Raw genomic sequence first — 16,399 nt, forward strand, 5'->3', positions numbered from 1 at the left:
TAAGGTCACTAATGACCTACTGCTGACTACAGACAGAGGTGACTGCTCGATTTTAATTCTTTTAGATTTAAGTGCTGCTTTTGACACAGTCAATCACAACATCCTCTTACATTGCTTCAAGACTCTGGTTGACATCAAGGGCTTGACTCTTAGTTTATTACACTCTTACCTCACCAACGGAACTTTTTGTTGTTCTGGGTAACTCTACTTCCTTGATGGCTGAGTTGAGTTGTGGTGTCCCTCAAGGCTCAGTTCTTGGCCCACTTCTGTCTTCTATGCTACCGCTTGGCCAGGTCATTCAAAATCAGGATGCGTTTTACCATTTTTATGCTGACGACCCTCAGTTATACATCCAACTGAAACCCACAGATCCTAGCGCCCTAGCAAATCACCCAACTTGCCAGTCTGACATTAAATCATGGATGTCCAGTAGTTCTCCTGACTTCCTACGTTAAATGCACTTATTGTAAATCGCTTTGGATGAAAGCATCGGCTAAATGTCTGTAATGTAATGTCCAAAAATGTTCTCAAATTTAATGATGATAAGTCTGAGGTCATTCTGTTTGGTCCCAAAAATCCATCAGCCCTTTTGTTACTAATCTTGGTGGTCTGTCAGCTGGTCTTAAGCAGGCTGATAGAAGTCTTAGGGTAATATTCGATGCTAACCTTGATTTTGATAATCAAATCAAACGTGTTGTTCAGTCATGCTTTCTCCAGCTCAAGCTTATCTCTAAAATTAGGTCATTTTTAATCAATTGCCAATCTGCAAAAAGTTGTACATGCTTTTATCTATTCTTGGCTTGACTATTGTGATGCACCTTATTCTGGTATCAGCAAGGGCTCCAAAACGCCACTTCTTGGCTTATTACCAGGACAGAGGCATGACCATATCACTCCTGTGCTTGCCTCCCTGCACTAGCTCCGTTATATTTCAAATTGATACTAAGAGTTTATTGCTCACTTTTAAAGGTTTAAATGGTCTTTCTCCTACATACATTTCTGATTTATTGACCTGGTATACACCCTCTCGACCATTATTATCTACAGATGGAGCCCTACTGGTTATTCCTAGGTCTCAGTTTGTTACTAAGGCTGATAGGGCGTTTGCTGTTAGAGCCCCCACACTATGGAACTCTCTTCCTGTCGAACTAAGACAAACCAAATCTCTAACTTCTTTTAAATCTCGTCTTAAAGCTTTTACTGTTTTTGTTTTTACTCTTATTTATTTGGTCTTACTTTTATTTTTGGCTTGTCTGGTTTTATGTCTTTGTAAAGCACTTTTTAACATTGTTTTAGAAAAGTGCTATATAATAAAATTATTATTTGGTTCAATTACCGTGGTGGTAAAGGCCATGCGGTAACACTCTCTCTCTCTCTCTGTCTCTCTCTCGCGCCCCGAAGCACCGGACTTTCATCTAACTTCAATGTAAACCCATCCGCAGCAGTCTGTGACGCTCACCGCAACTGCTTCAGCCATCCATTGACGCCAATATTAAACCAACTGCGGCGTTATAAGATGTTTTGCCACCTGGAAGTATTTTCCTCATGAACCCAGTCACCACAATAAAATGTTGGCATTTTAGGTTTCTGCAAACCATGGATCCCTTAAAATCTGAATAAAAAAAAAAATCATAAAATTTCAAGCCAGTTTTGGTGGAGCTTGCCTCTATACTAAGTGTGCGGGGGGGGGGGGTATAGGCTACATATATTTATAGGCTAAATGTTAAATGGTCTGTTATATTTGGGCTGCTGAGACAAACTTAATTCATGGTCGGTGAGTGGGGAGCTTGGGAAGCAATAGTAAATGCATGTGTGTCTGTAGAGGTAAGCCAGTATACCCCCACCCTCACCCCCATAGCCCATCAACTACAGTCACAGAGAAGAAGAGGAACAGTTGGAGATCATGTAGTCCTGGGCACGAGCGAGACACTCGGCGGGCCTGGATGGAGATGGTTGTCATTTTAAATTAGATCAGTGGGTGGGTGATCGAAACAAACATGTGCTACATGTAATCAGTGCTGTTCTTCCTGTCCTGTTGTCTATCAATCACTAGCAATCAGCGAGGCAATGATCAGAGGGATGGACAACATCCAAAGCCTGATTTTTTTTTATTATTATAGTATTATTGCAGCATTGAAAGTAAAGTCAAGAAGGCGTCAGAGAGAAAGAGACAAAGAGAAAGTGCTACATGTAATCAGTGCTGTTCTTCCTGTCCTGTTGTCTATCAATCACCAGCAATCAGCGAGGCAATGATCAGAGGGATGGACAACATCCAAAGCCTGATTTTTTTTTATTATTATAGTATTATTGCAGCATTGAAAGTAAAGTCAAGAAGGCGTCAGAGAGAAAGAGACAAAGAGAAAGTCCTGGTGCCCAGATGACTTATATTTCGTTTGCCAGATTTATTTATTTATTTTTTTGTAATTTAAATAAAAGAAAAGTGTGGGTCCGTGGTGGTGTAGCAGTCTAAGCATCGGCTTTGTGTCGACACAGTTGCCCACTGGGGACCGGGGTTCGTGCCTCGGTCTCGTCAGATCCGACTATGGCCGGACTCGATGAAGCAGCAATAATTGACAATGCTGTCTTTGGGAGAGGGGCGGAGTCGGCTTGTGTCGGAAAAAGCAGTGGTTCGGCCTGGAGTCGCCTTTTCACGACAGTGGCAAGGCATCTGCTTCGAGACTGCCGGCCGGAGAGATGCTGTTGGCGAACGCATGCAGTACAAGGGTGGGTGTTTGAACTAAAATAGGGATTGACTGGCCACTAAATTGGGAGAAAAAGGGAAAAATCAGAAATAAATTTATAAAAAAAAGAAAAGAAAAGTGTGGGTGAGATGATGACTGCTGTGATAGGCGCCAGCATCCCCGTGACCCTGAGAGCAGGATAAGCGGTTTGGATGATGGATGGATGGATATCAAGACCTTGGGTGAAAAAGAAAAAGCACATCAGAATTTGTGTCACATTATAAGGTGGAATATTGTCACCTGTTCTCTTGAATCTGTATATGGATGATCTTTCTACAAGACTAGGTTCAAACCCATAGTATGTGGCTGGACCATGACCACATTTAGAAAGCAGCTGTTTTTGTATAAATGCATTTAAAAAGTGGTTGTTTTGACATCGATTCAGTAAGCAGCAGCTGTACTGGACAGCAGTTTTCAAACCCAGATTATTTTAAGTTAAATAGTGCCAGTGTATTTTTTATATGAAATAATTAACTGGCTGCAATAACTGCTGCTGTGATCCCTGGAAAGTCTGAGTGTGACACCCCTTATAAATGCGCTTCAGTTACCACCAACTCTACTACTACTACTACTACTATTACTTTCGGCTGCTCCCGTTAGGGGTCGCCACAGTGGATCATCCGTCTCCATCTCTTCCTGTCTTCTGAATTTTCCTCTGTCACACCAGCCACCTGCATGTCTTCTCTCACCACATCCATAAACCTCCTCTTTGGCCTTCCTCTTCTCCTCTTCCCTGGCAGCTCCATCTTCAGCATCTTTCTTCCAATATACCCCAAATCTCTCCTCCACACAAGTCCAAACCATCTCAATCTTGCCCGTCTTGCTTTGTCTCCAAACCGTCCAACCTGAGCTGTCCCTCTAATATAATCGTTCCTAATCCTGTCCTTCTTCGTCACTCCCAATGAAAATCTTCAACTCTGCCACCTCCAGCTCCACCTCCTGTCTTTTCATCAGTGCCACTGTCTCCAAACCATATAACATAGCTGGTCTCACAACCATCTTGTAAACCTTCCCTTTAACTCTTGCTGGTACCCTTCTGTCACAAATCACTCCTGACACTCTTCTCCACCCACTCCACCCTGCCTGCACTGTCTTCTTCACCTCTCTTCTGCACTCTCCGTTACTTTGGACAGTTGACCCCAAGTATTTAAACTCATATGCCTTCGTCACCTCTACTCTTTGTTTCCTCACCATTCCGTTGTCCTCCCTCACATTCATGCATAGGTATTCCGTCTTGCTCCTACTGACTTTCATTCCTCTTCTTTCCAGTGCATACCTCCACCTCTCCAGGCTCTCCTCCACCTGCACCCTACTCTCACTATAGATCACAATGTCATCCGCAAACATTCATAGTCCACCAACTCTGAAGACACTAATAATTTTTATACTAACTGCATGGGGCCATTAGCACTGGTGTTTGTGAATTGGACTTTTTTGCAGTGAGGCGTTTCAGTAGTATTCACGCGCAGCAATTTGTTACGTTTGTTAGCGTGTAAACTGCTGCGCTGTTTCGCGGCCAATAGGGAAGTTGTCCTCATATTGCCTATGTATTTTTATAAGTGTGATATGGACCTAGGTCCTCCTTTCTCTACCAGCACCCTACATGAGTGTTTTATTTAAAAAAAAACAACAAGGCTTAGTCAAAATGGCAGGTTCACATGAACAATATTAGTGTAACTAAGAGATTCACTGAAAAAAAATCTTTTTTTTTTCACGTGGATAGATTATCAGCTACAATAACATTTTCATGAGTCTTGCTTTGGTATTTCCTGGTTATAAACCAAGCTGTTTAATTTCTCTGAACAATCAGTGGTCTGCAGTGTCTTTCTGCCCCTCCCTGAGCCGCTGTCACCAGTATTCAACCACTCTTCTGCCACCTAACGTCTACAGTTATCAAGTGCAACCCCCACCCCTTTTACTGTGACGCCATCACTAATGTAGCGTAGCAGCAATTGAACCAAATGAATGGAGTTAACTTTTTTTTCGTTTTGAATTTCCCCCCGTTTTTTCCCCCGATTGCACTTGGCCAATTACCCCACTCTTCCAAGTCATCTCGGTCGCTGCCCTACCCCGTCTGCCGATCCTGGGAGGGCAGCAGACTACCACATGCCTCCTCCGATACATGTGGAGTCACCAGCCACTTCTTTTCACCCGACAGTGAGGAGTTTCACCAGGGGGATGTAGCGCGTGGGAGTATCATGCTATTCCCCCCAATTCCCCCTCCACCCCGAACAGGTGCCCCAATCAACCACAGGAGGCGCTAGTGCAGCGTCCAGGACACATACCCCATCTGGCTTCCAACCCTCAGACACAGCGAATTGTGTCTATAGGGACGCCGACCAAGCCGATAACACGGGAGATTTGAACCGGCGATCCCCTATTTGTAGGCAATGGATTGGCCCGCCATGCCACCCGGAGTGACATCTACATATAATATTTGATAACAATAGATGAAACTCGGCACTCGTATCTGCCTGACTGAGGCATCAAAAACGGCATCAGTGTAAACATTATTTGTCCTACTGTTCACCTCGTTATTTATGAGAATCCGTTTCACAGCGTGCAAACATTGTTTAATAATTACAGACCATATCTGAGGGGTTCTTTGACAAAAAAAATAATTCCCCTTTTTATTTATTGTCCTGAATCATGTTTTTATGCGCACTCCAGGGAGTGTCTGTCAAACAGGTGTTTGTGTATTCATTGTAAGAATGGCCTTTCATGCGTTTTTGCAAGTGAATTCTTCATATATGATGCACGAGTGGCAATATTTCGATTCATTTTACATAACGGTCTCAACTTCACACCGTTTCCTGCGTTTCATCCCTCTGCCATCGGGAGTCGCAGTTTCTCATTTCTGCAGTTTACGTGTGGTACGTGTGGGTCAGGACCGAACATTGTCCGGCCAAATTAGTTTTTTATAAATGTTTTTTGCTTGGCTTGTGGGCCTGTACGTTCACTGACTGTAGTGGGGGAATGTGGCGTGCAACACATCTTAGAATGCTTCATTTATTTATTATTATATTCTTTTGACTTGTGTGGGTTTTTGCCCTTCACCTGATCCTCTTGTGGGACTGCATGCAGGGCCACATGGGGGTGGCGGTGTGCGTCTCTTGCCCACGTACTGATCTGTCTGTTGTCTCTGACATGGTGATGATTGCCGCTTGTCTGAGTTTGTGTATGTCTGGCTAGACTGTAAGAACTGAATTGCCCTTCTGGGATAAATAAAGTTGTCTGAATCTGAATAATAGAGCTGTTGAAAAGGAAACAACATTTTAAAGATTTTTTTTTCAGAATTTCAAAAGCCAGAAGAGCCCCAAATTGAAGAATAACCCATATATGTGTATAATGTTGATTCAGAACAGAAAAATGGTGGTAGATTTCGTGACAAACACCCGGTTCAGTTAAATATATTATTATAATTATAATAGTAAAAATATTATTTATCAGTCACAGTGATTCATACTCAATCTCTAAATCTGTCTCTGCATTCTCGCTCTCTCTCTCTCTCTCTCTCTCTCTCTCTCTCTCTCTCTCTCTCTCTCTCTCTCTCTCTCTCTCTCTCTCTCTCTCTCTCTCTCTCTCTCTCTCTCTCTCTCTCTCTCTCTCTCTCTCTCTCCTCCCTCTCTCCCTCTCTCTCCCTCTCCCTCCCTCCCTCCAGTATAAGACGTGTAAGGATGGGAGTGTCTTGGGGGTAACGGTGATGAGGATAGCCATGCTCACTCACTGCCAGGCCCTCACCCAGTCCTGCGCCTACATAGAAGGTACTTATACTGCTCATATACACAGAAAGTACTACAAACACCAATACTTTATAGTCTTTATACAGAGACGTTACTATAAACTTTGCTCTATTAAAAACATGTGCAGTGGTTGTGGTGATTCCTGTAATGCATGACTGTCCGAGTGTTATTACTTGTTGTTGTTTCAGCTCTGCAGGTAGCCAGTCGCAAGTTTTTATTTATTTTTTTTCTGTTTTGTGGGAAATGTATTAGATGTTACTCATGTAGTGGTAGAAGTGGTATAAAACCGCAATACCCTTGAGAGTGTATTTTACTGGGAACATGGGGACTTTGTGTTTGCTAATGGTTTCATTGCCGGGCCTCTCATTTTTAAGATCCGTCTTCCTTGATTGACAGTTATGTTTCTGAAAAGCTGTTAATAAAGTGGACCGTGCTGGCATTCTCTGTCTCTCTCTCACACTCCAGCTGAGACCATAGTGAATGTATTAGACTTCAAGAAAGATGTGGGACTGTGGCATGGCATTCTGACGGTAAGAATAACTCACACTATCTGTCTATCTATCTATCTGTCTGTCTGTCCGTCCGTCCGTCATGACCACGGATATGTAGACTCACTAGCCCTTGGCTAATGGGTCTCACCCTCTAGTCGACTGGTTAACGTAGTCGCCCGTGGTGTGGGAGACCCAGGTTTGCGTCCCAGCTGCAGCGGATTCCCGGCTGCCCCCTGAATTCGCTACATTGGTGTCAGGAGTGGGATGGTGAGACCATGAGGCCATTGGGAGCGCGTGCACCCAGAGGTGTGAGGGAGCTGGTATGCTGAAGCGCGGGGACGTGCTTCCCAAAGGAGGGGGTTAGCCAGGAACCACCGCAGCCGGGACATGAACCCGGGTCTCCCACACCACGGGTGACTACGTTAACCAGTTAACTAAAGGCTCTGACCCATTAGCCAAGGGCTAGCACGTTTACATATCCGGGGTCATTACATATCTATCTATCTATCTATCTATCTATCTATCTATCTATCTATCTATCTATCTATCTATCTATCTATCTATCTATCTATCTATCTATCTATCTATCTGTCTATCTGTCTATCCGTCTCATCTGTCTGTCTGTCTGTCTGTCTCAGATATCTGTCTGTCTGTCAGTCTGTCTATCTCTCTGTCTTTCTATCTGTCTCTGTTTATGTCAATCTGTCTGTCTTATCTATCTGTCTATGTGCGTGTCTGTTTGTCTTGCTGTGTACCTGCTTATTTATCCTATTGATGTCTGACTTTTTCTCCCTCTATCTTTACGTCTGTATGCCTGTTTGTCTGTCTGACTCACTCCTTTCATCCATTTCTCTCGCTCTCTCTCCCTCTTCTCTCTCTCTCTCTCTCTCTCTCTCTCTCTCTCTCTCTCTCTCTCTCTCTCTCTCTCTCTCTCTCTCTCTCTCTCTCTCTCTCTCTCTCTCAGAGTGTGATGAACATGATGCATGTCATCAGTATTCCCTACGCTCTCATGAAGGTCAACCCTCTCTCCTGGATCCAGAAAGTCTGTCAGTATAAAGGTAACAAAACCACTCAGGCCTGCATCAACCCTTTCAGTGAAGTTTTCATTCACAGAAGAGTATCTTTAACCCAGTTTAAAACACTTTCAAGTTTTTTTTTCCCTGTCAGTTTTATTGTACCCTCATTTAAACCTAACCCATCTGTTACTCAAGTAGGTTAAAACAAACATCAGAGAACTGTCTGCAGACACTGATACTATTCAGCCAGGCTTATTTCTTTGCAGCTGTTAGGCCAAATTGTATCCGGGCTGCCAAAATGTGTCCCGGTGACATCATCACAATGCAATCGTGAGAGCTCACATTCCTGACATTCCCAAGTAGCGTTCGTACATTTGCTTGCCTCAGCATCGACAGAGATCGTGGCTAGATAAACACCTGCCTTCCTTCAGAATCGTGATTTACCAGAGACAGTATCACTACTACGACATCAGATAACCCTCATATGATTTCCTTTTATACTGTGCTTATATTGTTTGCGTTCGTTGCTTGCCTCAAAATTGAGATTGCTAGCTGGCTAGCTAACTTGTCATTGATGTCAAAAAACACATAGTATATATTCGACGTTTCATTTTAATGGAAAATAGGTTTATAGAATATCTGTATTGAAAATCCACGCTACATAACATTATCTAGCTAGTTTGCTAGCTAGCTAATAAGGTGATCAACCAGTAGATGAACTTACGCCTAAAAGTATGCTTTTTTGTGCTTTTTGAAAAACATATCCTAATATAAACAACTGCAATATTAAAGGTGGCCCTGCACATTTATTGTACGATGTAGCTAAAAAGAGTACACTATTAAACCTGCTTTTGCCTGCAATATTATGACTCTATGAACTACAGCGAGCGAGGAATGTCAGGAATGCGAGCTGTCACCGTTGCATTTCAATGATGTCACCTGGACACATTTTGGCAGCCTGGACACAATTTGGCCCGACAGCGCCAGTATGTCTGTTTGTAATTATTTAGATAATGAAGCCCACAGGTTGCAATGTGTAAGTTGTACTTTTAAATCCCTCGACCTGTTGGAGGGTTAAAAAAAAAAAAATCTCATTATTGCAAGTTGCAGCTGATGGTAGTGGGAATTGCTACACTGTCCACCATTGACGAGTGACGTGGATTATAAAAGATTCAAATTCTGTCAATGGACTGGACTCCTGAATCATTTGGCCATGAAATGTAAATACACTTTACTATGAAACATGGTTAAATTCATATATTGTGATTTAGACCACAATAAAATTCCTTAGCTTTGAACAAGGGTTTCAAAACTCACCTTGTAAGTCATTGAGTTAGTTATTGTTTAGTAGCTTATCAAGCAAGCATGTTGTCATAATCAATGTGTTTTTTTTTTTAAGTCAAATCTATTTTCTGTGTTGGAATGTTTTTTTTTTTTTTTTTCAATGTAGGAATAATTTCAGGTTCATTAACATGTTTCCTTTATATATTGTCACTCTGATCCACAGCAGTGATGGAATAATGTGTGGGGGGTCATACAGTTATGAAAAACATGAAAAAGTCTGTAAATTTAATGATGACTTTTCCAGACCTTGGAAAATTATAATTTTGGAAAACTTGTGGAATTCTGACCATGAGCAGTACCGACTCAGTGTGTGTTCATGCAACAGTTTGTTTCAGGGTGCTCACATGTGCCTCTACTGGCTAGAGTTTACATCAGCTAGCTATCTGGCTAGCTTGTTACCACTATACCAGACAAGTAGAGTTTCAACAATCAGTGGCTTATTCGACAAGACTTGGAGAAACGTTGATGAGGGCACCCGGGTAGCGTAGTGGTCTATTCCATTGCCTACCAACACGGGGGTCGGCGGTTCGAATCCCCGTGTTACCTCCGGCTTGGTCGGGTGTCTCTACAGACACAATTGGCCGTGTCTGCGGGTGGGAAGCTGGATGTGAAGAGTAGGGTAATTGGCCAAGTACAATTGGGGAGGAAAGGGGGGGGGGGGTTGATGAGACTAAAGTAACTAACTCATTTGCAGATTTGAAATTTAGACTGACTTAAACATCAAATGTAGCTTTAAAACACGTGTTTACAGTGGCAGCTTGGAGCTAATTGAGCTAATTGAGCTATTTGAGGTAATTGAGCTATTGAGGTAATTGAGCTTGAAGGTTCTGGAGAAATCTTGGAAAAAAGTCACTGGACACCACTGGTGAAAAGTGTGTACTGTGAATGTAGTGTGAATGTAGTGTGTGGTCCCTTTAACCTGTGTTTGTGTTGGCATGTTCTGTTCAGCCAAGGTGGCGTGTGTGAAGTCACGGGACATGCATTGGGCTCTGGTGGCCCACCGCGACCAGAGAGACATCAACCTCAGCTCCCTGCGCATGCTGGTGGTGGCCGACGGTTCGAATCCCTGTAAGAACTGATGTCTCCCTCTCAGACGATTCCCATGTTTGCTGATATGGGTTGACCCAGTGTTTCCCAACCCAGTCCTCAAGGACCCCCTATCCTGCAGATTTTCATTGTAACCCTGCATAAGTAGCCCTGCTTATACTTACTCAACCAATCATCTCACAGCACTTAATTATGCAAGGTGTGCACAATCTGACATAATTCATTGTTGATTGGTTTAAGGACTACAAACAGGTACCTGTTCAGGGTTGCAAAGGAAATCTGCAGGATAGGGGGTCCTTGAGGACTGGGTTGGGAAACACTGAGTTAACCCGTGGTTTGTTTGCTGTTATATGATACGCACGATCAGAAGAACATGCAGACCTCTGTTGTTACATGTAATTATTTTCTTTCTCGCTCTCTCTCTCTTTCTCTCCGTCATCATCTCTTCATATATGTCTGTCTGTCTATTCCTCAATCTGTTTGTCCTGTCTGTCCTTCTGTCTGTCTGTCTCTCTCTCTCTCTCTCTCTCTCAGGGTCTATCTCGTCCTGTGATGCGTTCTTAAACGTCTTTCAGAGTAAAGGGCTTAAGCCTGAGGTTATCTGTCCCTGTGCCAGTTCCCCAGAGGCTCTGACTGTGGCTATCAGGAGGTATACACACACACACACACACACACACACACACACACACACACACACACACACACACACACACACACACACACACACACACTTATGCATGCTCACATGTCACAGATATACAAACCCAACAAACACATGCAAACAAATGTGGGCATGCTTATGCATGCACAGGGAAAAGGAACACGTGTTTTATATACAGAAACACAAACATACACACATCACACATAATAATACACACATCACATAAGCATACACACATCACATAAGCATACACACATCACACATAAGCATGTAAACACTTTAACGTGTTCTCTCAACAGCATGTGAACAGTCATACTTTGGGCGTCTAGAAAAGCGTTATTTAAATGTAATAGTTATTATTATTATTGTTATTATACACAACACACAGCTGACTGTGAGCACATGACACAACCTTGAGCCATGTCGCTGCTCTCAAAATATCAGCAGATTAACACACATGCACAGATGGAACAACACACACACACACACGTGTACATGCTGACGAATATGCTCACATATGTACTCTCTTGTGCAGCGTCCCACCTACACAGACACGAAATTGTACACACAATTTCACATGCCTGGCAAAACACACACTCACATGACATCACTTTCTTACTCAAAAACAGAACAGATTTCATTCCAAATAATCAATCACATAAATAAACCCTGAATGATGATTCAGAGTAAGATGTACGTAATTAGTTGTATCAGATAAGCTCCATGCAGTTGGCGTTGTTATTGCAGGATGTGAGTCATATAGTTACATTGTTACTGCAGGATGTGAGTCATGTAATGTCATGTCGTTACATTGCAGCTCATTGATTTAAACCTTTGAACCTAAAACACGTCCCATGTGACATGTTATTTCTGGATATGACCGTGTGGTTTCATTGTTCCAGCCCAGTTCTGCTGTATGTCACTGATGGGTTCATCTTACTGCACAATGTAATGGGAACACAAAACTCTTTTTCTGTTGGTCTCTTTTCATTCATACTTATGTTGTGTCTGAGTGCGACGCTGGACAATCCAGATTCAGATTGTGAAACACTAGCCGGCTTTCCATTACGGAACTTAAGCGCTGGAACTTAGATCTGGAATCTAAGCACGAGGTCTTCAGTTCATGTTGTTTTCCCACTTACCTAGCCCTACTGCGTCACACACGTTTCGCACTCCAGCACAGTAGGTGGCGATATGCATCATCCAGTTGGTTTACAAATGAAATCCACCGAGGAAGCAGGAGAATTCACCAGCATTGCGGATAGTACTGACTTTCTCCAGCTCCCTGACAAGGACTTTGTATACGTCATCATTTCTTACGATGCCATCCAGCTGCTTCTGGATATCAGATTCGCATTATATCGCGAGTAGTGCCCGGGTCTCCTCTGTCGTCCGTTATTGTCTAGATTTGTGATTTTCCATTTTTTGTTTTATAAGAAGCATTAACAAACTAGCTAGCAAACGTTAGCTTGTAGCTAGCGATGCAGTGTTTAAAATGGCAGCATTCAGAAACGGTGAAATTCGCAGGACGTAACCAAGACGTAGGGAACGTAGTTCATGCGTATGACGTACTTCCACCCTAAGCCCCGGGGCTTACTGCCGTGGCCCCGCCTTTTTAAAAGTGCTTACAGCAGGGCTGAAGTTCTCGGATAAGCCCGCCTGAAGCCCCAGCAAAGCCAAAGGAAACACAACAGGAACCAGTAGGCCGAGTTCAAGCACTAGGTTAAGCCCATAGTGGAAATGGGGCTACTGACAACCGACAGAAGAAATGAGCGCTTGGTAACCCAACAGTCTCTTTCATTCATGCTGACTGTGATTGGTAGCAACACACACCATATAGTATCACTGATAACATGAAGACCGACGCGTGTGTTCAGAGTGACTGAAAACTGTATTAGCAGAGCTGCTGTGATGATGCCAGTCTGGTTTAGACAGAACTGACCTCTCACAAACTAAATTAAGTGGCGAAAAATTTTTAAGTTGGTTGGCAGTGTGCCGGACTCACCGCCTTCCTCCCAAAAATAACTCCAAAGAGAGTTTAGTGTTGACTGTTACTCAGGATTTACTGCAAATAAACAGAATATGAAAATACAATTCCATTCTTTCAGTGTCGTTAGATTTTAGCTGTAGTGTTGCAGATGCCATCTACCAGCAGACGCACTCAAGGGGTCAGGGATGAGGCTAGGCCGAGATCCATGACGACTGCTGTAACCCGCCTTCTCCCTGCCATGTCCAATGCGCACCACTTTATAGGGTAGTGCCCACACCACCTGTAGAGGGCGCACACTTGCTAACACAAATATAGAAAAATTAATAAATTGTGTAAATAGAAATAAACTTATATGCAGCTCCTACACTAAACCACACCACTACTACTACTACTGCTACTACTGATACTACTACTACTACTACTACTTTCATCTGCTCCCGTTAGGGGTCGCCACAGCAGATCATCCATCTCCATCTCTTCCTGTCCTCTGCCTCTTCCTCTGTCACACCAGCCACCTGCATGTCCTCCCTCACCACATCCATAAACCTCCTCTTTGGCCTTCCTCTTCTCCTCTTCCCTGGCAGCTCCATATTCAGCATCCTTCTCCCAATATACCCAGCATCTCTCCTCCACACATGTCCACACCATCTCAATCTTGCCTCTCTTGCTTTGTCTCCAAACCGTCCAACCTGAGCTGTCCCTCTAATATAATCGTTCCTAATCCTGTCCTCCTTCATCACTCCCAATGAAAATCTTATCCTCAACTCTGCCACCTCCCGCTCCACCTCCACCTCCTGTCTTTCCATCAGGGCCACTGTCTCCAAACCATATAACATAGCTGGTCTCACAACCATCTTGTAAACCTTCCCTTTAACTCTTGCTGGTACCCTTCTGTCACAAATCACTCCTGACACTCTTCTCCACCCACTCCACCCTGCCTGCACTCTCTTCTTCACCTCTCTTCTGCACTCGTTGTTACTTTGAACAGTTGACCCCAAGTATTTAAACTCATACACCTTCGTCACCTCCACTCCTTGCGTCTTCACCATTCCACTGTCCTCCCTCTCATTCACACATAGGTATTCCGTCTTGCTCCTACTGACTTTCATTCCTCTTCTCTCCGGAGCATACCTCCACCTCTCCAGGCTCTCCTCCACCTGCACCCTACTCTCGCTACAGAGCACAATGTCATCTGCAAACTAAACCACACTAAAACCCGTGACTGGTGTGTGTTGACGTTGGACGCTGCTGGGCAACTTTTTGCTCATAAAATATTTAGTGTTATGCCGGGGTCATCTGTTTTTATGAAGGCTGACAGTAAATGACACAACTACACACTTTATCCTTCATATCCTTAAAACACCCCCTACACTGTAATTTTTGTGGGGTTTTCAAAGACTAAACGTAGGACCTTTCCCCCATGTTAGGTAGCAGTGAGCAGCTACAGCCCAGTGGGACCGCAGCAGCTTTTACTGTCTGCTGTCGTTCCTGCTTCTTGGCTTTAATTATGACACCAAAACCTCCTGCTGTGTGTGCTAAAGGTCATGCCTTTGTGTGTGTGTGTGCGTGTGTGTGCATGTGTGTGTGCGTGCGCACCACACACAGGCTAATAATTGGTATTTTGACGCTGTGGGTGTGATGGCAGTAAATTCACCTCATTTTCAGAAGAGTGGCTTCACAAGAATCACAAAGGTTGTTTAACAGCAGGCCAGTGAAACGAGTCAGACACCAAACACACACACTCTGAATGTATACAAATAGACAAACATACACCGAAATACATAAACAAAAACATACAAATAGTCTCACACATACACACACGCACTCCCAAACACCACAACGCATGAACTTCCAGCCATACAAACACACATAACACACGCAAATATACATACATATGCAGTAACACATCCCCACATGCATGTAGACACACAGGACCCTATTAAATGCAGGGTTCCCACACCTGGAAAGCCTGGAAATGTTTGGACTAGTTTCCCAGTCATGGAAAACGCCTTGAAAATCCAAAAACTTGTAAAATATTCTGGAAATAGTGGTGAGATCTTGGAAAATTATAACATTATCCATTTGAGATTACATTTTCAAATGTTTCCCTGAGCTCACAGCTGCAGTGCCACCTGTGTTTGAAAGGCAGAACAGGTGTTAAACAGGCGAAACGAGGCTTTGATTAACTCGCATTTATGAGACATCAACACACTTTGTGTATTGTTAGCCTGTTGTTAGCATGTTCATGTTTTTACATGTACAGCATCACTCTTAGGTGACCTGTGAGCAACAGCAAACATCTTTATAAGCCATTGAATTTGTCCTTGAAAAATCCTGGAAAATGATTTCCTTGAAAGAGTGGGAACCCTGAAATGACATAATGAACTTCCACACACACACACACACACACACACACATATATGTATATATATGTATGTGTGTACACATACATACACACACACACATCACAGATACTCTCTATTTCTAGGTTCCCTTCTCGCCATCCCTCTCCGCTTTCTGATTGGCTGCCAACTCTCTTCCTCCTCCTCCTCCTTCTATAGGCTGACAGAGGAGAGTGGCACGCCCCCTGGCCGCGGGGTGTTGTCCATGCAGGGCCTGAGCCACGGGGTGATCAGGGTGGACTCGGAGGAGAAGCTGTCCGTCCTCACCCTGCAGGACGTGGGCACCGTGATGCCTGGAGGTGAGGAGAGATGGGCAGGGGGAGCGAGACAGTTTTATCCAGAGTGACCTTCATAAAGAGTTGGCGATGAGCAGATGAATAAATATGGCAGCTGCAAAGAGGCGTCATAGAGCGCTGCGTGATGATCACATGAGCGAGAGTATACAGCATGTCGGGTGCACCGGAGGTTTATTTTGATGAAAACCATCTTTTCCAGTCTGGTTGTATTTTCCAACAGAAGGCTTGATCGTGTAAAATTACCCAGAAGCCATTGCATTACAACCACTGCATTACTTGTGTATGCATCAGTGTAATTTGAGCATATTTAAAGGTCCAATCTGTGCTTTATTTGCACAAATAACATAGAGATATGTTTACACCCACAAGTGGAGAGTTGGAGTTATGGACCGAGAGTAAAGTGAGCCCTTTGTGTCGTTCTCAGCTTATAATGAAAACATGAGTCTGTCTCACTGCAGCCTTACAACCACTGTCATGTCTGAAAACACCAGAAACTCTCCTTTACTTGTTGTTGTTGTTGGTCCGTGTGTCATCAGTCCTTCAGATTCCAGTCCTCTGTTGTGTAATTGTAGCATGGAAACCCTCTGGTTTACATGTGGATTGAGGGTCGTACCTTTAACAATAGAACGACCAGGACAGTCATTATGGCCGCTTTGGATTTTCAAAGT

The 16,399-nt window shown here is 43.6% G+C and overlaps 1 protein-coding gene across 2 annotated transcripts in view; it reads left to right on the forward strand.

Moving 5' to 3' along the window:
• Positions 1–16,399, forward strand: part of LOC130123478 (disco-interacting protein 2 homolog C) — a 191,010-nt gene that overhangs the window by 103,402 nt on the left and 71,209 nt on the right. For both annotated transcript variants that reach the window (XM_056292647.1, XM_056292649.1), the window contains exons 12-17: positions 6,403–6,505; positions 6,950–7,014; positions 7,940–8,033; positions 10,284–10,403; positions 10,917–11,031; positions 15,595–15,734. In XM_056292647.1, coding sequence (XP_056148622.1) covers positions 6,403–6,505; positions 6,950–7,014; positions 7,940–8,033; positions 10,284–10,403; positions 10,917–11,031; positions 15,595–15,734 — 637 coding nt within the window. The remainder of the gene's footprint in view (positions 1–6,402; positions 6,506–6,949; positions 7,015–7,939; positions 8,034–10,283; positions 10,404–10,916; positions 11,032–15,594; positions 15,735–16,399) is intronic.

The sequence above is a fragment of the Lampris incognitus genome, chromosome 14, assembly GCF_029633865.1.
Source record: "Lampris incognitus isolate fLamInc1 chromosome 14, fLamInc1.hap2, whole genome shotgun sequence".
In the NCBI taxonomy this organism is placed as follows: domain Eukaryota; kingdom Metazoa; phylum Chordata; class Actinopteri; order Lampriformes; family Lampridae; genus Lampris; species Lampris incognitus.